Source organism: Bacillus rossius (assembly GCF_032445375.1).
Source record: "Bacillus rossius redtenbacheri isolate Brsri chromosome 9 unlocalized genomic scaffold, Brsri_v3 Brsri_v3_scf9_2, whole genome shotgun sequence".
Lineage (NCBI taxonomy): Eukaryota > Metazoa > Arthropoda > Insecta > Phasmatodea > Bacillidae > Bacillus > Bacillus rossius.
Window position 1 is genome coordinate 9,610,214 of NW_026962013.1, and position 26,157 is coordinate 9,636,370.

Genomic DNA, 26,157 nt, shown 5'->3' on the forward strand with positions numbered 1-26,157 from the left:
AAGAATCTTACTTATCCTTCTACAAAATAGTGTTAGTGCAGCTTAACTGTGACAGAATATGACCAAAATACAGTAGAAGCCCAAAAAAACATGGTTTACATACCATGGGAAGAATCATGCCGCCTCCCCCCCCCCCCCCCCCCCTTTTTCTTAACCTTTTTGCCAACAAAAAAATTTGGAAAATTTTTAATACTTGCAGCAACAATAATCTGTGCTGGATCAGAGAGTAGAAAAGGATAGATTGTGTTTACTGGTACTCGGAATAGCAGTTGTTGACCATAATTGAGTACAACTTAGTTTTTTACATATTTAAAGGGACCAGGACAAAAATAAGTAAAAAGCTAGGGGAAAAAAATATTTTTTTATTTTATTTTCTCACTATGATGGAAACAATGAGAAGCAAATACCATTATTATAGGGTGTCAAAATTTGGAGGAAAAAAATTATCTCATAAATGTTGCAGAAATTTATTGGTTGCACTGTTAAATTCCGAGCACTTTGTGTATGTAGTTTTATTATAGAAAACAATAATTATTTGATGGCCTGCATTCTTTCATGGGAAGTGTGCACTACGATGAAAGTTATGCATTAGTTCTGATTCATGTTCAGGTCACCGTTTTAGTTTTTCTATTTAAAGTCAAACAAAATGTTTTTGTTCTACGGATTACTAAATTTGGTGTGCTTTTATATACTCTACTTTTTTAATAAATTTACTTTCCATGAATAGGGTTTGTTTTATGAATAACTGTACCTTAAAAAAAATTATATATATATTTTTTTCACATAAAAGTTGCATCTTTAACTTTTCAAGTTTGATTTTAATATAAAATGTGCAACAAAACATGGTACTTCTCAGCACTAAATAAAACATTCAAACCCAACTGGACAAACCAGAACTTTCAAGTTTCTACTATACTGAAAAACCTTTGTACATTGTATCCTCAAATTTAGATTTTTATGAATTATTCACAAGTATCTCAATGTGTAAATAAGTGTCCATTAGAATAAAGTCATGATGGCAAGCTTGTAAATTTGATTTTTCAGTTCCATTGCAAGTTAAAAGTAGTTAAAACTTATTAGTTTTTAATTAATGAGCTGTATTAACACGGTAATTTTGCAGATGTATAAATGCATTTATTATAATTTGATAACTATAAATACTTACAGTGGTGAGCATTGTAACAAATTAATAGGCTGCATGTTGTGATATATTTACCGTAATGATGTGTATATTATCGTTACAAATAAAGTTTGTACCAGTCAGACACGGTTCTGTCGCCCATCATGACCTGTCCCCACGGGGTGTAAGCGCGCCCTGCCGTGTAGCAGTGGGGTCCGAACACGATCCTGCCGATAGTCTCGTCCCTCAGCAGTCCCTTGAGCACCACGCTGACCACCAGGTAGCTCTCGGCCACGTCCAGGCCTGGCATCTTGAGCAGGAACTGCTGGTTGTACTGGGGGTTCTGGTCGTGGGGAACCACGCCCGACCGCTTGCTCTTCGCTTTCTCGCCGTCCCTGTAGTGCACCAGCTTCACGTAAGTGTTCAGCTTGTCTGCAAAGATTACACTTTGTTAGTGCCTGCCTTAGTTTTCTGAATAGAAGTCCATATTGTTGTTAAAAAATAAGTAAATGGTTTCAGATACTAGTAGTGGTGTTTAAGTGAGACCTATTTGAATGAAACATTCTTACTATGAATTATATTTAAATGACTACTATTTCACCAATCGCTCATATTTCACAACTGGTGTAGTTGGTACTATTTAATTATACTTGTTACAACCCCACCAACAGTCAAGGGCATTTTTTGGTGGGCATAATACATGCAAATGAGGTCACAGCAGGTACATGGACACATCCCCCACGTTGCAACCAAGAGCAGGCAGCTGCACCTGAAGGGAAGGCCAAACGGTAGGCGCATCTGTAATCGGCCAACAAATGTAAGTAGTGTGTACCACATACCTGCAATGACCACAACAGACACGCCGTAAAACAATTCAGATCATATTAAAAATTAATAGCTACATGTAAACCATCACAAATTATTTCAAATACATTAATAATTATTATTATGAATAACACGGGTACTAATTATTCAAACTAAATCATTGTTCTTAATCTAATTAGCTGTGAATGTTTCCGGTTAAAACAAAAAAAAATTCACAGAACTTTGTTCCCACCTATCACCTACTCAGTATCATGGGGTGGGGGAAAGATGTGATCTCAAAGAAAGGATGTTACTTGTAATAAAACATTGAGGAAAGCAGATTTAGTTTATATATATATAATTTATATTTATATACATGCGTGTACCTAATTAACAAAAAAAAAAGTAAAGCATTGCAACACATGCCTGGCATTAGCTAGTTTACATAATATGGTGAATTCCATTTTACTGTACAACAGTAAAACCCAATTGTTATGGCCCCATTTATTACGCCTAGGGATGAACAAGCTGAATCTTCAGGGAGAGATTTAATATATATATACGTGCTCAAAGTGTTCCTGGAAAACGTGATCCGCGATGCTGTCACCTACACAGAGCACGCCAAGAGAAAGACCGTCACCGCAATGGACGTCGTGTACGCCTTGAAGAGGCAGGGCCGCACTCTGTACGGCTTCGGAGGGTAGGCCAGCTGTGCCACACCTTACAGTAGTAGTAGATTGAGTAAATTCACAAAATCAACAATGGTAAATCTTAATTTTATTAGGCTTGTACTCTGACAAGTGACTAAAAACCTCATGTTCTCTGATAGATGTGTCTCACCTGGCTGTTTGCTGGCCTTGGACAGGTGACTGGTGGAGAGGTTTGACGCAGCAGCGACCAGCACAGAGAGGCGCTGAGCCTCGGAGTCATAACCAATTGTGAGTTGTATAGAGCCTGGCATCACGTCTAGCTAAAGCAGTTCAAAACATGTTGTGCTTCAATTTAGAAGTATTAAAATAAATAAAATTCACATTTACAATCAAGTCCATATCATGTTGTAGGGTACCTTTGGCTCCTCAAGTATTCACATCCGATATACTGCAGCAAGGCTCAGTTACCATACCAGATCAAGCAGTTGGATTTTCCATAAAATGATTATCTGTGTGTGCTGTGCATAGATCATTGTTGAGCTGCAAGTAAGTAGTGTGTGAGAGTGGAGTGTGTTGCAAAAAGTAAATAAGAATAAGTCGGCCAACACCTACGTAAATAAACATAAAGTAATGTCACATGATTCTGCTTATGTGCTGAAATAATCAAGACTACAAAAGATCAATATTGAAGTCGAAAAATAAATTTCTTTGTCATCAAAATCTAATAAAAAATCTTCATAGATTCCAAAAAAAAATTTCCTCAAAGCAGAATACCTTTAAGATAGATTAAACATCATTGTTTTGAATCACAAATAACAGTCACATAATCATATTGAAATAGCTTATATTAATTTCCTAACAAAATTTTGATTAAAGCATACCTCTGTTGAGATTCTCTTTTATGGGACTTCATAATAAAAACAAGAACAATGAGAGACTTAACATGCAACAAATATTTGAAGTTATTTTTTCAGGAGTTATGGAATGGGATTGGGGTTGAGGGATGGAAAGAAGGGAGGGATAGAATTTGGATGAGGATGGGATGGGGGTATGAGAATGGGGTGGGGCATGGGATGGTTGAGGGATTGGGATGAGGATGATAGGAGATTGGGATGGGAATGTGATGGGGGTATGATATGCGATGAGGAGAGGGGTGAGGATGGGTTTCTGATGGAGGTGAGGGATGGGATGGAGAGGGATTGTGATAAATGGGATGGAGTGAGGGATAGGATAGCATTAAGTGAGGGATAGGATAGCAGAGTGAGGAATGGGGTAGGATGGAGTAGGAATGAGATAGGATGGAGTGGGAATGGAGAGAGGGATGGGATTGAGTGATTGATAGAATGGGGGCGAGAGATAAGATTGAGGGTTGGGAAGGAGTGAGGGAGGAATGTAATGGAGAGGGATAGTGAAATGGGGTTGACGTATGGGATGGTTATAAGATGGAGTGAGGGTAGAGATGTGAAAGATTTAGAAATGGGATAGGATGGAGTGGGAATGAAGTAAGGAATGGATTGGAGTGAGGAGTGGGTTGGAATGGGATGGGGGTGAGAGATGGGATTGAGAGTGATAGGATAGGAGTGTGAGATGGGGGTGAGGGATGAGATGGAAATTAGGGTTTTTGGATGTAATGGAGAGGGACAGGGAGGAGTGAGGAATGTGAAGGGGTGGGGGATGGGAATGAGAGAAGGGGATTTGGGTAGGGATGGGTGAGCAATGGGAATGGAATGTGGTGGGTATAAGGATGGGATGGAGTGAGAAGGATGGTATGGGAATGGAGTTAGGAATGGGTTATGGAGGGACTGGATGGGATATGATGGAGCGAGGTATGGGATTGGGGTTAGGGATGGATATGGGATAGGGGTGGGGGATGGGATAGGGCTGAGTGATGGGATGGGGGATTGGGGCTAGGGATGGGAATGGGATAGGGAGGGACTGGATTGAGTGATGGGATAGGATGGAGTGAGGGATGCAAGGATGCAATAGAGGGATTGGATTGGAGGGGTGGGAGTGAAGGATGGGGAGGTAGGGGATGAGGATGGGGTGAGGAATGGCATTGCGGTTGAAGGATAAGATGGGGATTAGGGTTTTTGGATGGGATTTGGGGTAGGAAGGAGTGAGGGATGTAATGGAGAGGGATAGTGAGGCATGGGATGGGATGGAGTGTGGTATTACATGGGGGTTGCAGATGGGAATGAGGGAGGGGGATTGGGGTAGGGATGGGTGAGTAATGGTAATGGGATGTGGTGGGTATAAGGATGAAATAGGAATGGAGTTAGGAATAGGTTATGGAGGGACTGGATGGGATAAGTGAGCGATAGAATATGCTGGGATTGGATTGGATGGTGTGGAATGGGGGTGAGAGTGAGGTATGGGATAAGGGTGAGTGATGGGATTAGGGTGAGTGATTGGTATGGGTGAGGGATGGGAATGATTGGGAGATGGTGGTGATATGGGATGGGAATGAGGGATTATATGGGGATGGGGGTTAGGGATGGGATTGGTATGGGTATGGGATGCAGTTATGAATGGGATAGGGAGGGACTGGATGTAGAGGGATTGGATTGATTGATAGGATAGGATGAAGTGAGGAATGGGAGGGGATGGTATTGGGATGGGGTGAGATGAAGTTGGATTGTGAGGAGTAATCGTGAGGATTGGGATGGCATGGACTGAGGGATAGGGTTAGGGATAGGATGGCATGGAGTGAGGGATGGGGGTTGGGGATTTTGTGGGATGGGTGTTAGAGGTTGGGATGGAGTGAGGGATAGAGAGGGTGTATGGTGTGAGGGATGGGATGTGATGGATTGAGGGATAGGGTTAGGGATAGGATGGCATGGAGTGAGGGATGGAATGGGGGTGAGGTATGGGATTGGGAAAGGGGTGAGAGGTGGGAATGGGGAAGGATTTGATTGAGCGATGGGGGTGAGGGAAGGGATAGGAGGGTGGGATGAAGTAACTGAGAAATACTTGGAAAGGTGCCGTGCTGCTGTTGATTTGTGTCTGTATTGACTGGTAGTTTTTTAAGTTATTTATGAAGTAATCCAGTCAATAAAGCCTCACTATACTGCTATGGTTTTGAAAGGGCTGTGCTTTGATAGGCAGAGAGGATGTGCACCAGCAACTTCCGTCGGGCAGATGCGGATGTGTAGCCTCTCTCATTCAGTCATTGTCTGGATGAGTTTCAGAGTAAGTCACATATTGGGCAGTGGCTTACTAAGGTATCAAATTATGAGAGAGTATAGATAGTTTAGCGGCTGAGTTTCAGGCGCAACCTTTTTTGATCTTTCGGAATTTAGACTATAATTTTTTACATCAGTTCGCAGGTGTTAGCACACAGCAATGTCCAAATGATCATGTCATTGTTCTGAGGACAAAGTCCTTCAGTACATTCAGAAATCAGTGAAGAGGGTATATGACTTGACAATATTTGTAATAGGGTAATAATAAACAATTAATATCAACCTGTGTCTGAGACATTATTTCAAAAAAAGAAACTTAGACACTGACCTGGTTTTGCAGCACAAAAATGATTTATGAAAGTGTTTGACACTCCGAATTTTGAGTTAGCCGAGGTGGTCTGGACAATTTTCAAGGTAAGTTAAGACATTTTTGATGGGTTAAATATTTAAAAATAAAAGTACTGTGCAGGATCCTCAAATTCAAGAATAGGGTTGATGCCACTAAGATTTCAGCTATGCAAGCATTTAAAAGTTAAACAAAATATTTAAACAATCTTCAACTTCATCAACTATTTTGATTGTCCTCAATTAATGGGAAAAAAATGGCCTTGGCAAACCTTTATGATTTATCAATTTACAAGTACAATGACATGATGAAAATGCTATGTACAATTTCAAGAAAAGTGCAACAATTGTTGTATATTACACCAAATAAACTTCTGTACGGAAGTGTGGACCAAGTGTCTAGTGAGACATCTGCCTTACGTTCAATAATGGCGTACGACTTTCGTAAGAGGATGCTGTGCCTACCTCAGATTGCTTTTGCAAATCCACTGTGTACAACTGAGTCGCACGGATGGCGTCGGCATCCAGGCGAACCAACGCGTGCCCAATGGCGTCGTGCTTGCCCATCCGGTCGGCATCAAACACCGACAGGCGCACTGCCTTGCCCCGGGCGTCCTTCAGGCTGAAGTAGAAGTCCTCGTCTATCTCCTGCCCCCCCAACCGGGCAGTCTTGGCGGGCTTCTCCGCGGGCAGGATCTGCACCTTGAGGGCAACCGTGTAGTCTTGGTAGTCATTTCTCGGTGGAAGGCCCTCCAGCTGAGTCACGTTCACCAAGAGTCTGCAAATGTGCACAAACTAAATTACAACCACAGCACCAAAATATATTAACCATGTGGTCTCAATTTCTAGCACCATGTTAAAGTTATGAAAGATGGTTATCATTACCAGGTATCACTAAATATGAATTTTTGAGGAGTGTTTTGCAAAAAAAAAAAATAATAATAAGTAGCATGGTTTCAGAAATTGAATGACCACTTACAATGAATATCCTCACCTTTCTTAAACTGATTTATAATGAAGTAATTAAATTTTTATATACTGTAATCACTCTATATCATTGGAAAAGGTATTAAATTTAGACATGTGTGATTATAACCAGTTATATAAGAAACAGATATTCTTTTTTATCAATACACAACAATAACTCTTCTTTACAATATTCAAATAATGGATTTCTAGGAGGGGTACTTGTTTTCTTCTACTTTTTTATAATTTGTTAATGATATTACTCAGATTCTACATCATTCTACTGGTATTTTCTTTGCAGATTACTTTGATACAAGATCATTTACAACTCCAAGAAAGCATTATTGAACTAGAGAAATGGTCTTGCAAAGTTAAATCTTGTTTCACTTAACAAAAGAAAAACTAAAACAATAAATATAAGGTAACTATACCCTGTTAGGTTTTATTACAAGTTAGAAAAAACACAAATTATGAACATCCAATTACTACTACTAATTTAATTAGTTTTGTTAACCCAATTTATTCAGAAGTAATAACACGGGGTCAAGTTGACGCATGTTACTTTGACTTAGCCAAGGCTTTTGACACGGTTAACCACTGTATTTTACTATCAAAATTATTAAATATAGGATTAAACAATAAATATCTAAAGTGTTATCTTAGAAAATTAAACTTTTTGTTATACCGCTGCTAACACAGGATCTAATAGAGGTGTTTTATTGCAGGTGCTCAAGACATCCCATGCGTTAAAGTCTTAAAATAAAAGTAACTCCCAGCAGTGAAACTAGAAAGAGAGAATACACTGAGGGAGAAAATCAAGTATCTGAAAACGTGCAATTTTTTTTATTGGCTCAAAAATAACATGCCAGGCTTGAATATCAGCAAAATTTTGAAGGGCTTGTGAAAGTTTTCAAGACGATACAAACATCAGCTCGAGATTTTTAATCTGACCCGTCTCCAGTAAAACTGCACTGTGATGAAAAAATGACACGATGTATTACAAGACATAGCTCACTTCTTGTCCTTGGGGTAGTGGGTGACGAAGAAGTGCACGCGGCCACAGCCGCACTCCTGCCTGCTGTCGTCGCCGCGCGGAGTCTCCGAGGGCCCCAGCGTCTCGGCGGACCGGTGGTGGGGGGGAGGCTCGCTGGGGTACAGGGACACGTTGAGCCCCACGGATCTAGCCAGCCTCCGAGCCTCCTCCGAGAACTTCCCGTCGCGGTGCAAGTCACCCGACGAGTTGATGTCCTGCATCAACAGCCACCACGCTGCCTCAAAAATGCTCAAATATTATGTTATTTTTCAATTGATCTGCTTATATTTTTAAGGCAAAGAAAAAATAGAAAATGGTTTGAATAAACTTTTTTTTTTCAAAGGTGCACAACTGCTGTTATGAGAGATGCATTTAAGGAAAGGCTGTGAAGAAAATTTTTTATCTACCATTAAATATAAAAATATTTTTAATATTTATTTCGAAAGTTAAGGCCAATTCATACACCCACAAAAAGAGTCACTAAATTAATTTAGTACTGCTATAGCTGGTATGCACTACAAAAGAGATGTTAATTTATTCGTAAATAATCTTAACGGTGGATAAGGTTAAAATGTGGTATTGGTTTGAACAGAACTTTTCTTTTTACCGGCATTAAATGCCCCTGACTAGCTAGTGACAACTTCTTCAACAGCTCACTAGTGTATTCACACTTTAAATTACATTAAAAGCTAGAAAACAGCACGTTAATATTTGAAAACAAATGCTTATTTCCAGTAGTAAATCACATTGAGACACGAGCGCGATATACCTGCATGGACCGAGACTTGAACCTGAAGACCTGCGGGTGGTCCGTCAGCCCGACGGAGCTGACGTCTGACATGGTGAGGACATGTCGCAGCTTGGACTGGGGCAGGGCCAAGGAGGTGTCATCCACCTGTGGTCAAGAACCCCTCGGCGTGAGCAACAGGTTATTCCACTACCAATGTTACGTGACAATGGAATGAGACTAAAAGTATAAACCTAAGAATTGTTGACTGAATAAAAGTTGTACTGTCGTTAATCAAATGTTAAGACGGTATTTAAAAAAAAAATTTTATACAAATGAATGTGTTATTGTATAAAGGTGCCTGAGCACCATATAGGAATTATCTTTGAAAGATTTGTGCAATGGGAGTGCATGACTTGATGTAAGCTTTTGGACATACGCCATTGCTAAGCACAAGTATGTCTGTAGAAGAAAACTACAAAAAAAAAAAACAAATGACAAAAATAAATGACAAATTTTTTTTTGTAGTTTTCTTCTACAGACATACTTGTGCTTAGCAATGGCGTATGTCCAAAAGCTTACATCAAACCATATAGGAAGTGGTAAAAAAAATTATGTGACGATTGACTTCCAAGTATTATATTTTTGTTTGAATTCTTAGCTTGACGAGTCAACAAAGGCCAAAGTTATGTTGGAAATCAGTATTTTACATTTTTTTCACTACTTCCTAAATGCTTAGGTTAACTTTGTTCAATAAACTCAAATCAAATGCATTACTCCAACATTTATGACTTTAAAAAAAAAGATTAGGTTCCTAATCGTACAAATACTATCCAAAGCCATCTCAAATGTAAACTGGTATGAATTTATGACAATATCACGGGCACTCACGTTGCTGGGCGACGAGATGATGATGGGGGGCACGGGTGCGGGAGACTTGCTGCGCAGCCGGCCAGGCCTCGGCTTGAGGCCGTGCAGAGCCTTGCGCCACTGGGGCTGCTTCTTGGCAGCAGAGAGGGGGGGCAGAGCACAGCTATCGGGCTCCGCGACCCCTGGAACCAAGCATTTCAAGCATAATTTCCTATGGGCCTAGTGACACAAACTTGCCAAATTATTACAACCATAACTATGAGACTAAGATACAATACTCACTCCAAATCACAGAAAATAAAATTTATCATTTTTTCACTGGCTATTAATATAAATTCTCATCACACTTATGAAAAGCAATTTTATGTACCCTCTTTTATCGCATAATCGTCGCATGCGCATATACATTGCACCTGTATTTTTGGCCGTCAAAATTGGGATAAAAAACTTCTAGCTAAAACGTCAAATGATGTTTTTGGTCCCGCTATTAGATGCCGAGCGCTTTGTGTAGGTATCTTTTTCCGTATAAAACGATGTATTTTAAAGTAGAAATCTAATATTTATTCGGGCATTACCACTTATTTAATTAACGGAATTACGAAGTTGTCTGAAGTGTAAATTTTCTTTTAAAGACTTTTTAAACATTATTTCCTTTATCTGATCGTCTGCGTCGCCGCGGTTCCGCTTATGAACATGTAGCTAGCGCTAGTTGGCATCATTTATGTTTGGTTATGTTGCTTCCCGTATAGAGCGTGCGCACGTAGTCGAATATCGATATCTCGCAGATTGCATGCAGCGCGCGCTCTCTGTAGAGCACCAAGTTAACTACATTTGTTGGCCCACATTCTTTCGTGGTAAATGTGTACTACGGCAATAGTTACGCATTAGTTCACTTCGCAGATTCAAGTGGCCTGGGTTTGCGTTACAGTTTGGGTTCTCTATTTAAAGTTGAAGTAAGGTTTTTTGTTGCAGGACTTTCTAATTTAATTGTTTGGCGTGCTCTTTTATACTTCACTTTTTAAATATACGTGCTTTCCATGAATGGGTTTGGTTTTTATGAATAACTTTACCTAACAAAATTTTTTTCTTCCGCATAATCGTCGCACCCCTCCTTTTCAAACTTGATTTTAGAATAAAATGTGCAACGATTATGCGAGAAAACACGGTACTACGGTACTTACATCTCATTATAATTCATTGTCAACGATGGGTTCCTATTAACCATTTTTAAATATACTACAATGAGAAACAGAATTTTTTTAATTATTTAATTTTTGTTTAGTTATAAAAACTACTATATATAAAAAATGTGATCAAGTCTTTCAGTACCTACTCACCAGTGATATGCTAATTCATATGTTTTCATATAACAAATAAACTTATAATACAAAACTCATTGACACAAAATGTAACGTAGAATTCTTTTAAAAAATGCTGAGCGTCATAAATATACACATTTAAATGCCTCAACACTCAATCTGTAACATTTCCTTTGAGACGGGAATTATCGTTCACATTTTTTCATTGAGGGTGAAATTTTAGCATGCACCAGAAATGCAATAAAATAAGAGCCAATTACACAACAAAAATTTCACAGGTTTAAAGTCGGATACGCATGCATGTAGAAACAGCTACGAGCCGAAGTCATTGAAATGGCGGACCCAAGTCCGAACATGGGAAGCACATGCTGCAGTACGTACGTCAGCAGGATAACAGACCAGCTTGAACCAGTTTGTATCCCGTGATTTGACGATACTTCCGAATCCGATGGTAAATAAAAAAGAAAATGGATGTGGGAACTGTTCGTTATTTGCCATTCAAAAATAAAAATGGGAGGGGATACACTTGATGCTATGTCAATGCAAGCTGATCAATAAACAAAAAAACATAGGTATTGCCAACTACAACCTACCAAACAAAAATTCCCTGATTACAATATTCCCTGTTTTTCCAGGTTTTCCAGGGTCGGTAGACACCCTGAAAATAGTTTAATGGCTGGACTAATGCCACAAAAGATGACGTATATACTATTTACAGTAACAAAATGTGTGTGTCTTTCCCTTGAATGAGTTGTGGACATGCTACCACGGCTTAGCAATTAATATTTGTTTGTTGTCTGAACAGAGCCGAGACTGCAAGTCAGTACTGCTCACTTCAAAAGACAGGCACAATCACAGACCCGAGTTTAACTAGAACAATAGCATCGTTAATTGTTTAGTGTTGTACACGTACTATCATCACACTTCCTGTGCGCTGCTTGTGATAACGGCAGCGTGCATGTGAGGATTGCGGATGACTGCTGTTATATATAGTTCCTGATTACCATATCATTCCCTCTCAGATCCCAGTTTCCACTTAATTACAGTTGAACAAAACTCGCAATAACCATCTCCAAGTCTATTTTTTAAACATGTATATAAAGGGTGCGGCGCAGAAACTTGATGATTTGAAAGGCCAATAACAAATAAAGTAGTAAAGATATCATTATAATTTAATTTTTTTTGAAATATATATTACCTGAAATTTTTTCATTATATAGTTTTAAAGATGACATCCATCAAATGATGGCCCCCATTGTCATTGATTGAGTTACCCGATTTCTGAAGTTCTGTGCAACTCTTTCAAGCATATCGACGGGTATGTTGGCGATAGCCTGGTGTATGTTGTTTTTCAGATGAGGTAGGTTCCTTGGATGGTAATTGCAAACAATTGTTTTCAGATAACCCCATAAAAAATAGTCACACGGAACCAAATCGGGGGAACAGGCGGGCCAAACAAGGTTGCCTCTCATTAAGATAAGGCGCTCTGCGAAATGTTGATTCAAAAGATCCACTGAACATCGCGCGGTGTGTGCCATGGCTCCATCCTGTTGAAACCAGAGATCCCCAACATTCATTTCTGCGAGTGCAGGCAGACAAAAACCCTTCAATCATTTGTGTGTAACGAGCCGCAGTCACCGTGACTTCGCGTTCATTTTCCTCAAAAAAATAAGGACCAATTATCTCCGCTCTTGACACTGCACACCACACAGTTACTTGTTCACAGTGAAGTGGCCGCTGATGAAGTTCACGCGGATTGTTATCACTCCAATAACGCATGTTTTTTTTGTTTACACTGCTCTAAATGTGAAAGTGAGCCTCATCACTGAAGAACACGAGTGCGTCATGAGGCAAGTTGTCACGGAGCACTTCACATGCATTTCGACGAGCAATAAAATCGCATTCACTAAGCACTTGTATCACAACCATTTTGTAGCGATTAAAGTTCAGTTCATTATGAATTTATGAAGAATTTGTCTTACACTGCGATCCAAAATTCCCAGAGCAGCGGCGTGTTTACGTGCTGAACGCAGTGGAGAGCGTAAAAACGACTGCCTCACTCTCTCAGTGTTTTCGGGGTAGCGACAGTCCACGGACCTCCTGTCCCAATTTTCATCACACTTCCACTCGCCCTAAATGTGTCCACCCACGTAACAATCGATTTCCGACCAGGAAATGGACCTGCAAGACGAATACTGAATCGATTATGGAACGCTTGTTGAGTGGCGATAATGGAACGGCCATTAGAAAAGTAAGCCTCGACGGCAAACGCTCGCTGCTCGTTGGTCCAACGCATGGCAGCAACTGACTAGGCGGGTGACAACACGTCATGGACTGCCCTTTAGAACGAGACCCTCCCCACCCTTTTCCGACTCCATCTCACTTCTTGACGCAAAATACAAATCAGCAAGTTTCCGCGCCGCACCCTATACCATGAAACAATTCACTCACTGCCACACAGTTTGGTTCAAATAGGAATTATTCATTTAATTTCTTTCTTTGTCTGTATGTCTCTCTTTTTCTGGTTAATTCTCTGTCCGCCAGTCTGTATGTTTTTCCGTCTGTCTGCACGTTTCTCTGTCCATCTGTATACAGTAGAACCCGTTTATAGTGAACCCGCCTATAATGAATTCCCGTTTATTGTGAATTTCCGTCTCAGTCCCGGCAAAATGATGTGAGGTTATGTATTAATTTATTGGATATAGCGCACAACTTTTGTCAATGTTGATACGTTTTCCCGTGTACCACGAACAAATTTTGCCGACATAATGCACATTTATCTCAAATATTTTCATATAATTACAACTTTTTTCACAAAACGTCTATTCTGGATCATCTTGAAGTTTTTCTCCGCAATACGCTACTCGATTGTTCACTGTTCATATTATAAACAAGTCGTATTCGAGTGGCCTCGGTAGGCTGTGTAGCCAAAAATGGTGATCAGTTTGGTGAAAATAAAAAATAGTTTTCCCTGCATAATTAAAGAATGGGTGAACGCATGTACATTTAATATGTTATCAAAATTAAACATAAATTACCGCCACACAAATACGTATGTACATTATAGCAGCAAATTCAATATTTTTACGTCTCATTTTTATCGTTCACGTTTCGGACATTTTGAACGAGTAAGGTTCGTAAGACTACCACTAGATAGAACTCTGTGGACTAAATTTTTCCATAGAAAGTGAGAAAATTTCGTTTCAGCTTTAGCAACTGCGATACTAAATGATACGTAGTGATCTTTGATGCGCCAGACTCGTTATTTTTCGTTTATTTACTTTTCACGGTAAAAAGAATTTCGTGTTATTAAGCTGCAAATGTGCTTCAATAAGAAATACGTACATAAAAATGGGCGAAAAACGCGGTAAAAAACGTAAGGCATTATCTGTGCGAGATAAACTGGACATGATTGAAAAGGTAGACTCCAACCCCACTGTCCCGCACGTGTTAATAGCAAAGGAACTGGGAATTGCAACATCCACATTAAGTACAATATTAAACAAGCTGAAAAATCTTCTTTCTCAAGCTGCGAAAACGTCACAGAGTATTAAATGCCTGAAAAAAGGATAATACGCCGATGTCCAAGAACCATTAGGTAATAGAAAGTTTGTACATGTATAGTTCATTAAAAATAATATCTGCATTTTCTCATAAAACTGTTGCTTTGAGTATTTCCATTCGTTCTTTTCTTGGCTTAGGCCTATGTGTAGTTAAGATTTTGCTTTTGAGTATGTATTGACAATATAAAAGTTTTCCCAGATATAAAGTTTCCCCTCTATAGTGAACATATAAACTACTCCCTTCAGATTCGTTATAACAGGGTTCTACTGTATATGTTTTTTTGGCATCTGCTCGTATGTTTCTCTGGCATTTGTTTCTTTGTATGTCTGTTTCTTTGTCCATCTATCGGTCAGTTGTGTGTGTCTGTTGTATGTGTATGGTTTGTATTTATTGTGGGTGGTTGGGGGGGGGGGGGGGGGAGATAGGTACTATCTGAACCTGTTAAATTTTCTAATATATAATTTCATATTAATGACTGAAATAATACATAAAAAGTTCACAATGGTGCAAGAAGTATTCTCGCTAGACATGTATGATCACCAGTTGTGCTTGTTAGTGCTGCTCACCTGTTCGCGGGTCTGCCCCTCCTCCGCTGTACTTATCAGCCAGTGGCGTGAAGACAGAGATGTCATCAGGCGTGTCTGCCACGTCCTTGCTGACTTCACACAGGTCCTGGCACGAGCCTTCTAGGTCCTCTTGGGATGCTGCCCGCCCAAAACTAGCATAGGACACAACTATGTAACATCCTGTGCTACAAGTCTATCAGAAAACATATGTGTGAAGTTGCAAAGTTTGTGTTAATTCAAATTTTAAAAGTAACTTTTTCCCCCCCAAATGCCATGAACTTTCAAGTTTGGGCAATATTCACTTGTTTATGGTTACAAAGGGACATCATTTAGTTCTATAAATGAACAAAATATGCAGTCTTTTCAATTTAATTTGTTTTTATAAACTAAAATAGTACAAAATTGTCACAAGTATAAAAAACAATGAAATAAAAGGGAATTAAAAAATTTTTCTAGGAACAAGCAGAAAAAGTTGTGGAAATATTTTATATTAACATTATTTTTTATGACCAGGGAAGATGGTATTTTGCACTATAAAAAGACTTTTGCCGACATACATATAAATTAACACTGCAACTGCATATAATCTGATTTTTCCACAAGAAGTCAACTAAATCTGACTTCGTGCCCTCCTATTCACTGAAAGTTAAATTCATCAGTTATGCATTCTTTGTGCGACAAACAGAAATTGCATAGCCTCTCTCATACTGTGGTATTATTTAATTTGTAATATTTTATTTTCCTTAATATAGTACTCAGAACAGTAACAATAAAATATTGATCATCAAATTTTTGCTATATGAGATTGCAAGTGTTTAAAACTTACCTTACCCATGTATGAATGGATGCAAAACAATGAATTATGCAAGCAAGTTACAATGAGTTCATGTCGTGCAAATATTAACTTCCACCACAAAATAACAAGTTCTATGAGAAAAGTGACGCTGTTGTCATTTATAAAGAAATATTTTACTGGTAAATACGGGTACAAACCTACGTCTTTACACTCCATAATGGTTCCTTTTTAAATGTACATGGTTTATTTTAATTTCATCATCTGCAACTGTCAACTTGCACAAATTAATTTGAACTGATACATACTATCTTTCTCAAAACATTACTAGCTCAAAGAAGACGTTGTACCTGGATATCCTGCGGACTGTGTAGTACTGAGAGCCTTCCCCAATGCCTGGGCAGTGCAGCAGCTCAGTGCTGTCGACGACAGATGAGTTGCTGTCGCAGCAGTCGCAGCAGTCGCAGCAGCACAGCCGCATGGCTGTCGCTTCACAGCAGCCAGTCCACGGCCATCTTCACAGCCTGGGTCAACCTAGCAACAGATACTTGGGTATATGTCGGGTGCTGTGATGAGCACAGATGTTTACCAAAGGTTTTTTGTCTGTTGAAAGGTAGTATGTTTATGGAAAGCTTTGCCACCGCTGGCTACCCGAGTGGGCGAATCACTATGTTACGATACTGACAGGTTTTACATGCCACCTCGAAGTATCATGGTCTCCAGCGCTAGCCCCAGGCCCTGCGATGATGTCCCCAATACGCACAGTTATTTGTATAGTGATGGGTAAATATTATTATTGGGTTGCTTTCGTACGTCAGCGTTGCTATCTTGAGTTCAAAATTATGAGGTTGCTATTTGAAGGGTGATAACTTGATGCCACACTAACTCTTGCACATTACAAAACTGACACAAAATTTTGAAGAAAAAAAATGAGATGTGGTACCTATAAAAATATAAAATTAGGTGATTTCAATACACAAAAAAAAATTAATGCAAAAATGCATGGTGTAATGAGGCCTAGATGTCTAAGTTTCATATACATAAGAAATGTCGATGAACCAGATGTCGCACAACGCTGCTGAGGCATCGCCACCCAACTTTCAACATGGACTACATGTTACATCTAAGCCCAAGCCATCTGCCCGTAAGGCATTAAGGGAAGACAAGATCTATGGATCGCAGGCTGCCATCTGACTGGCTTCAAGTGGCCATGCAGAGCGACAGAAAACCTGTTCGTTTAAAAGCAGCAGACACAAACGTCGCAAATCTATTACTACCTCTTAACACAATAGGGTCCCGGCACGACTCAAAAGTCACTTGCACATGTCACATGCCAGTCTGTGACCTGTGCGTGGCAGCAGCATGGTTGCGTGGCCTAAATGCATATTGGAAGTGTGCACGTTTACAAGTGATCTACAAATACAAACATGCTATCGAGTACCCCCACTTCTGATTGTTGCACTTTTCTTTACACTCTGGTGACGTGTTCGCCAAGACTTGACTTACCCTACCGGCTGAAACAAAGTTTCTGTTCAGAAATTGTACAGTGTAAGTGCATGACATGGCGGGGCCCATGCATAATTCTGTAGCAGCTGTAACAAGGACAATAAGGCCCGGCACACACAGAATGAGACACGACACGACACAACATTTTGTCTGATTGTAGTTGACTTCCATATATTTACTTACAAGCAATGCACACACAATAAGATGTGGCACGCTACATCAAATGACTTCTCCAATTTAGTTGCGAGCAGACAGTCGGATTGCTGTGGTGTTCTGCACATGAACAAGTATAAGACACAGCATAGTGTATTTAAAACCTATAAGTTAAATACTTTTCTTTTCATTTTTACTTTGTGTTGAGTAAATATTCAATTGTTAAGTATTTTGATTGATTTGTCCCCACAATGGAACTGGATGCATCAATTACTTTGTTTAGTGCCGGAAAGACCTATTTTACATATTGCATAATCCTTTTGAAGGACACAACAATTATATGTCAAGAATGTGGGAAGAAATAACTTAACGAAAATATGGTGTTAAGCTGTTGAGAGGCATCGTGTATGGTGCCACAACACATCTTGTCTGAATCTGTGTGCGCACAGCCTAAGGAAGCCGAGCTTGCTGGCACTCACATCAGTTTTCACCAGCGACAGTCGAAACATTGCACGGGGAAGTTTCTGGCGTCTCACACTTGACCCCCATGTACATTTACAGCGATGAAATTGTGCTGGCTGAGGGGGAGGGGACGGGGTGCTTGCAGTGGATTGGCTTATAGTAGACATATATTTTAGAAATATATATATATATATATATATATATATATATATTACTGGCATTACTGTGAAAACATTATTTATTTAGTCTATGATTTGGTACGATGTAGGCCCGGCACGATGCTTCTACTGCCAAAGGACATCAGCCTCTCGGAAGGCAGGAGGAATGTAGCTGACGGCCGACGCGCTGGACGAGTGAGTGTGCATCTGGCGCAGTGGGGACGGCCGCCCTTCCCGCCAAATGCCGGTGGATCGTCGATGCCGACGGCCTCAGCACGGAAGTGCACGGACTGGCCACGCCACGCGCCCTGGGAACAAGGCTTTCAAAGCACTCGACTAAAAAAAAGAAAAATGCAACACGCAATAATATAGTAATTGTTCACACGTGGGGAAAAAAAAAAAAAAAAAAAAAAAAAAAAAAAGCATTCGTGGCACTCAAAGCGGGAGTTTGTCACGTGTATTATCGTAGAAATAAAGATTAGATCACTGAAATTGTGACGACATAAGCATTTCAGTGTTTGCAGTACCGACTCGGCCACATATCTAATTTGGTAAAGTACACGAGTTAATAATAAAAAAGTATTTCAAGGTACAAAAAAAAACAGGTATAAGCCGTGGCCTGACCAAATAACTGTTACCGTTCAGCTTATGAATGTACCTACGCACTTTCTCTTGTTGGTCGAGTTGCCACGGAGAACGTGTTTGCATTGATAATGACGCCGAACGACTAGATACGGAAGCGTTTTGTGGTTTTCCTGCCTATACATGGCAGTAGTTGACTCTGCAGGCGGTGTCTTCGGCCACTTGTCACGAGCTAACTTGGCTAGTGTGGGTCTCAATATTTATTTTATGATTAGTGTGGTCAGGGCCGCAATTTGGGAGTGGGTGGGGGGGGGGGGGGGGCAAGCGGGGCATACGCCCCGGGCGCAAAGCTGTGGGGGCGCCGCAATCGCTTGCATTGTAATTCCTACTACAACTGGTAACTGGTAAAAAGTTTTTTAACTTGCATGCATGTCTAATCTGATTTACAATATGACGTCTCAACATATTTAATGAACAAGTCTAGTGATTATATGGACTACTACTTTATGGACATAGTGGGTTCATGCATGGAAGTTACAGTAGCACAGAAACTGTTACATGTAGGTATGGAAAATGCTTAAATATCACCATTTTTCCGTGGGAGGGCCCCCGGACTCCCCGCTTTATTGGTGTGGTATGTGCAAAAAAAGAGGGGGGGAGGCGCATGAATCCATTCATGCCCCGGGTGCCAGAGACTCTAGTTGCGGCCCTAAGTGGTTTTTACGTGTCGCCGTCAACGACTCAGGGAAACTAAGAACGGGATCGCCTTTGACCTATGCACCTGTACCGAAGTGTCGTTTCAGCACATGCCTGGAGTGATCTCAGAAATCACGGAAAAACTTTTAATCAGTTAGAATGGAGCAGAATTCCAACCCGCGTCATTCGAATGCTAGTCTAGCGTTTAAGCCCTGCGCACACTAGCTCCATACACACAGGCACTTCATTGTTTACTCTCTATGTTGTAAGTGACACGACACGGACTATCTAACGCAGATATTTTAGTATTATGCTTCCCGCTGTCACATCTGGAATCGATTTCGGAAGGTCAACGTGTGCTTGTAAGTTTAGCATGTTATTTATTGTCAAAATGTTTCTAATCGACTTCACAGTCTCAAATTAGACACAGCACGTTTGTCATCTGTTGCAGATAACATAATAATTTATTAGATCAAGCGTTTCCACAATTTAACTCACTCAGCAAGAATTGAAAAGTGCACAATTTAGCTGGAACGATTTCACGTAAAACATAAATGTTTAAAATGAATAACGTAACTCACCAATAAGTAGGCCTATGGTATGTTGATCGGACTTTTGTTATAAGTAACATTAATAAATTTTTGTCGCAACAATTTTGCCAAAATGTTTACGGAAAAGAAATGCCACATGTATTTTCAAGAATAGACCTGCGGTGCTAGAGGTTGAATCTGAATTGAACCGACAAATTTCGGTTGCAGGTTTATCACGACCAAAGTGAAAACCTCTATACGATATTCGATATATTTCTGTAGCGCGTAACTACAGACACTTATTTCAACGAAATAAGTTTTGATGAAGTTGAAAAAATTCGCGATGGTTGTAGAACTTCATTGAATTAAACATAATCCAGACGTTCAGTGTTCTATCTTAGACAATTTATTATTTACAATTAAAGTTTAGTTCAGCCCCAACTTTAAACTTTGTATTCCAGCATTGGAAGCACTTTCGAACATAAGTCGTACATATGTTTTGAAGTTATTTTTTCGTGATGAAACTGTAGTCAAAGTTTATCGGAAGAATGCATACTCATTCTGTAAAGGTTGCAGAATAGCAAGCCGTCACCCGTCAAGAAGATAACATTGTCTTTGCTGAACATACGTACTTACAGCAGTTTTGTCTAGTATGTATATTTATTTGGTGGTTTACTTTACGTTTTGACTTGACGCACACAGTCATTAATAAAAAACTTGAATAGGTAAATAGTTCGAACGAATCAGGCCAACGATGCTAATGCTTTGACAACTATTTTAACACTGGCTTAGTGTGCCTTCGTGCGATTCTAGTCACGTCCGGTTGAAAGACTAGTGTACCTGCGGGCTGTCGTGACATAACTCGCAATACTTTGCAGGTGTTGAGCAACAGTTTGCTTAACGGTCTGCATCATTCGTTGCGCAATAATTTCATACCGAAACTTCATTTCCTGCATTTATATAAAATAAAAGTTCACGTAACAAGAAAAGTAGACTACGCCTATGTAACACATGGAAATCTGTAATTACCCAGAAAACCGATTCTGCAAGCAAACCAATTTGCAATTACACGAATATATATTTACTTTATCTTATTAATCCCAAAAAATTAATCATTCTTAGAAAACAAATTGGTGGCTGGGGTATTGTCCATTAACCTAGAACTGATAAATTTTAATGAATTATTAGTTTATTTAATATCTACATAGCTTACATATAAAACCCACCAATTTGAAAAGTTTTCAGAATTTAGGTCATGGCGAGGTTAACTACAATAAAACAAGAAACAGAAATTGGGTAAAACCGATCCAAGTTCACGTGTTTAAAAAAATCGAAATACACCGCTCATTTTAGAGGACGAACGCCATACGAAGTTCGAGATACCAAAACTATTTCACCGAGAGATAACATGCGCAGATTGAGTTCACGTCAGGCCAACTGCATACGTGAGAACGTTTAAAATTGTTATTGCAGCGTGATCACAGTAGTGATAGCATGCCGCATGCACGCCCGTAGCTATCAACTGCTGCCTTCTCCACATGCGCACGTAATACGTAATAACAAGCAGGTCAAAACAGGTGGGGCCACTTGGTCACACACTCCGGTAGTTGGGGTCGAACCACAGACCCCTTGCCACGCCACAACAAGCGCGACCACCGAGGACGTAACCTCCCAATCAGTGAACCCGGGTCTTTGCATTCGTACAGTTAAGGATGGGGGGGGCAGTCTCAATTACATTAGGCGAGTCTGCAAGTTGCCCGTCGGCTAAGAGAGCGTTTCGCCGCTAGCACACACGGGTGGCACAACTTTCTTGCTCACAATATGTTTTACGTAAGGTGGTTTGGACTTAACTAATTGCGTTCTCATTTCAATCGAAATTAAGTTTCGAATTACATGATTTCTCTGCTTAAACGGCCAATGAGTGGAGACCTGCAAAATTCGCGGTTTCGATGGCCTTCAGGATAGACTGCACATACCCCTGTACACTCGGGCAAAGTTCATTGGCTGCCGACTTGTAAGTCGTCTCAGCTGGTTTGTCTGTGATTCGATCCTTCTTTGGTTGAGGGTTCATAACTGGTTGAAGATTCGTCCAGATGAACAGTTAAGCCAAATAGCAAAATTGTCTAAGAGGCATGTGTGTTTGAATTCTAGCCTATCACCGAATGAATCCGCGAATTTCGCAGGTCTCTAGCAACGAGGCTAGACGAAAGGCGCGTCGGCAGTAAACTCGCCCGATGTGACCGAGGCTTGCACATACATACCTCTAGACGGCTTCGGCGAACCCGCGCGGAGCTGCAGCTGTCGAGCCACCAGCGCAGCAGATGTGCCGTGCAAACACTGGGCCGCGAACACACCCCCCCCCTCCACCCTCCCCACCACGGGTACCTGCTCCCCCCCGCGCGGCGTAACGAAGCGCGAGCCCTTATCCGGCACCGCACTCGCTCGCACAGGAAGTCCTCCAGATAAAACGGCGAGCCGTTCACACGAGCTGCCAGACCGCCGGTCCGCACTCCCGCTGCTCGGTCAGTTGCGGTCAGCCCAGCCAGCAGCGAGGTCGTCTCTCGAGTTGCAGCAATGTTGCTGGATGACTTTGCTTAATTTAACACACGGCACCGGACCCAATTGGATGGTGATATGCACAAATGAGTTAACCAACAAAAGAAAAAAAAAAGTTATTGAAATAATTGTGTAGGTAAAATGACACTTTTAATTGAGCTAATTTTTTTAAAACCGACATTCCTTGCTACTATGCCATCTTGCGACAAAACATTCAACGCACTGCCACAATACCGGTTATTGTGTGTTCAACTTTGAGCTCAATTTACTCAGTTGAAAACGATTGTGGGTTAAACCATTTTTACACAACACCGTCCAATTAGCAGTACTGGCGTGCTATTTGGAATGATTGACGTAATACACGATCGCTGTAGCAAAAAAAAAAAAAATCTAACAGTTTGGATAATACAAGACAGATCCAAAATGTTTTAAGCTGATAATTATCTTCCCCACAACTAACCGTTCTGCATATTACAATTTGAATCTTACGAACGTATTAGAGCCATTACCGCTTCTTCAGGTTATTATTTGCGCCCCAAAAATTGCACTACAACTTTGTACGCACTCCACTTGCAGGCGCAAGTGTGGCACGAGACGTTAACGGGGGTAAGAACTACGAACATTTGCTGGACCAGGCAGCCAGGGTTAGAATCCCGGTCCATCACCCTCATGTTCCCCAATGTTTACGAAATTACTCCATTAAATATGTGACTTATATCTGCGACCAATGTCTTTACAATTTCCTCTACCAGTTTAGTTACGTATATCCATCTACGACGAACACATGGTCTCGACACAATCGGTATGCGGAATAAAAAAAAAACAATGATAAGCACAAATCGGACAAGAACTTAGTGAAATGTAGCGCAGTAAGGGCCCCGGGAACACAATGAGATAAACGGCCCACAGCGAAGTCCGCCAAAATTCGAACCACTCATCGGAAATGCGAGTATATTTACAAGTTCGGTTACGTATGTAATAAATTTGAGTTACACTGGACGACTTCACAACTGGAGTTTTAACGGAATACCAAGTTTGAAATGTAACCCGCAAGAAAACAGTAAACACTGAACTGAAATAAACACGTGGTAGTATCAATAAACTCTGCGCGAACTAAAAACGCCGGCAAATCAGTGATGCGCCCCGGCGACCAAGATCAACTGACATTATCCATCCGAAATATCTGAACGACAGCGGCAGGATTACATAAAGTGTCAGAACCATAAAATACTGGTTTAAGAACTTTCACAGCAACACCTGACCAGCAAGAAATTCGTATCTCAGAGAACGTGTCACATGAACTCAGCATGTGTAAGAATAAATTTGCTCAAGAACCGGTTAACTTTTCATCTTCGAATCACGTCGGCGTCCACATTTGTTCTGCGTTGTAACGAGTTTCCACATCTCGTGTTTTCGAGACTGACGACAAATCAGGCAAGCGAGACGCTGACCGACGGAATGTTTTGAGGCGCCTCGCACGGCGGTTGCAGCGCGGCGGGTCGATAGTTTCGCCGGCTGTAATCAGTTCCCGGCGACTGCGCTTCCCCGCACAACGCACTTTAGTCCAATATCACGTCACCTGCACTCGGTTCTCTCCTTCCGGCAGTTACATTCTGGAGTCTGCTCAATATTACAAAGCAAATAAACTTATACATCATTTAAGCTATGTCATGCCAACAATTTGAAGGGGGGGGGGGGAATTAAAAACGGTACCCTCCAAACATTACATTTGAACTTCTGCCGAAAGGAATGTGAGGCAAGTTTTTTTTTTGGGGGGGGGGGGGGGGACCACTACTATATACTATGAAAAGGATATTTTGTTTGGCATTTATATAATCAAGAAATATTAAATCAATAATTGGAATAAATGAATCAGGGAGAAAAATATTTTACTATTTTTAGAACCTCATGACAAGCAACCCTACCTCTTTTCACTCCTGACAACTTCCCAGCATGAAGTCATTTATGAAAAGCAACCAGGTTAATGTTAAAAACTTATTCTGCTCGTTTGACAGCTGATGTCAGTGATAAAAGTCTACCGGGTTAGCTAAACTTTGGGCTAACCATGTTGGACAGTAGGATAACTTTGCTGTAGAATAACTGTAATTTTATTCATTTTTTTGAGGTTGTATTTATATTTAAATACTTAAATTCATGTGTTACAATTTTCTTTCATCCAAAGTTTTTTTTAAACTATTAAGGTTCAGTATTTGAGATCATGTTTGTAAATATTCGAAGGCCAGTCACACAATTAATTATTGCAACTTCATACATTATTACAATAGTGCCTCCCAAAACTTCTTCCTGGAAACACCCCTGATTTTTTAACATGCTCTTTTATCACCAGGCAACACATTTAACATATACTATAAATGTTCCTACTTAAAATTTTAGAAATACCACAGCATGTAACAATTTGAATGGCACGCAGCATTTCAAAGTAACAGGTAAACCTGGTCACACAACATGAAACCTGGTTATTTCTACCAGATCACATCCCCCAAACTCTAATAATGTTAATTACCAACATTAATTTCTAAATGGTTTGGAGTACACTATCAATTGAATAAATATACTACATGCACAACAGCCATTGATAAGTTGTCTAAAGGCTTAATTGCAACTTATAAATTCAGGTCTCATGGAGCACTGAAATAATTCCAATAGAAAAGTACGTTGAAAGAGTTGCAGCAATATGTTAAGACCTTCCATTAAATTTCCTAAAAATTAATAGTAAGTCAAATATCACTAAAGGTGAAAAGAAAAAGGTGTAATTTACTCATTTATGTACTAGTATATGCAAAATACTTCACTTCTTTTTCAATTCTTAACATGTTGCATACATTTTAAATTTACACCATTCTGTACCAAAGAGTAGTATGTTAGCCTGAATGGGAAGTGATCAGGCTCTCTGGAAAATCATTCTTAGAATATAAAATGGGTGTGCAATTAGCATTTGTTTTTCACCAAGTTAAGCCATGGGTAAAAATATTAGGCAAGAAGGATCATAAAATAATTACTTTATGCCATAAATGCTTTTTATCTTTCCATTTTAAGGAAAAGTTCAAACTTTTCTTTAGCATTACTTACGTTATTAATTACATTACCTGCGTATGGCCTTAAAGCACGTTAATATAGGGGGTAAATTCATAGTCGTAGCTTTGGCAGCAAAAGGGCTCAAGGCACCCTACCTTCCGCAGTTTTAGTTTAGAACCACAACAAAGTTGTTGGGTGAGAGGCTATTGTCAAATTTTTTTTCTTTGCATGTCTAAGAACACACAGCCTGATGTTATGAATCAAGGACACATTAACCAGAAAACCATCACAAATACAGAATAACCTCAACAAGCAGGCAGTGTGCTGGAGTAAGGTAAAATTATTGCAAGAACTTAATATTTTCGTAACTCAGTACAATCATGCCCCCTCCAGAGGCATGTTCTTAAATAAAAAATAACTACAGAGACAAGCAATTTGTAACATATTAACAAGAAAATTTACTGTAGGGCTACACATCATTGGCAGACATTCTTTTTTTTTTAACCTTAAACAAAACTTTTCTTAATGGAGAATAAACT

General features: G+C 40.0%; 1 protein-coding gene across 3 annotated transcripts; it reads right to left on the reverse strand.

Annotated features, from left to right (window-relative positions):
- Positions 1-757: 757 nt before the first annotated feature.
- On the reverse strand, positions 758-22,377 carry LOC134543133 (synaptotagmin-1-like). 3 transcript variants are annotated; one of them, XM_063387972.1, is made up of 10 exons: positions 22,288-22,356; positions 18,078-18,526; positions 16,290-16,473; positions 15,147-15,298; positions 9,719-9,879; positions 8,870-8,995; positions 8,083-8,315; positions 6,567-6,879; positions 2,765-2,894; positions 758-1,552 (listed from the first exon to the last, which is right to left on the reverse strand). In XM_063387972.1, exons 3-10 carry the CDS (start codon positions 16,418-16,420, stop codon positions 1,239-1,241), a joined length of 1,560 nt encoding a protein of 519 aa, XP_063244042.1. In that variant the 5' UTR covers positions 16,421-16,473; positions 18,078-18,526; positions 22,288-22,356; the 3' UTR covers positions 758-1,238. The 3 variants fall into 3 exon arrangements, with proteins under 3 accessions (XP_063244042.1, XP_063244043.1, XP_063244041.1); XM_063387973.1 differs by lacking the exon at positions 18,078-18,526 and having other exon boundaries at positions 758-1,515; positions 22,288-22,377; XM_063387971.1 differs by lacking the exon at positions 18,078-18,526 and having other exon boundaries at positions 22,288-22,377.
- Between the last annotated feature and the right edge of the window lie 3,780 nt (positions 22,378-26,157).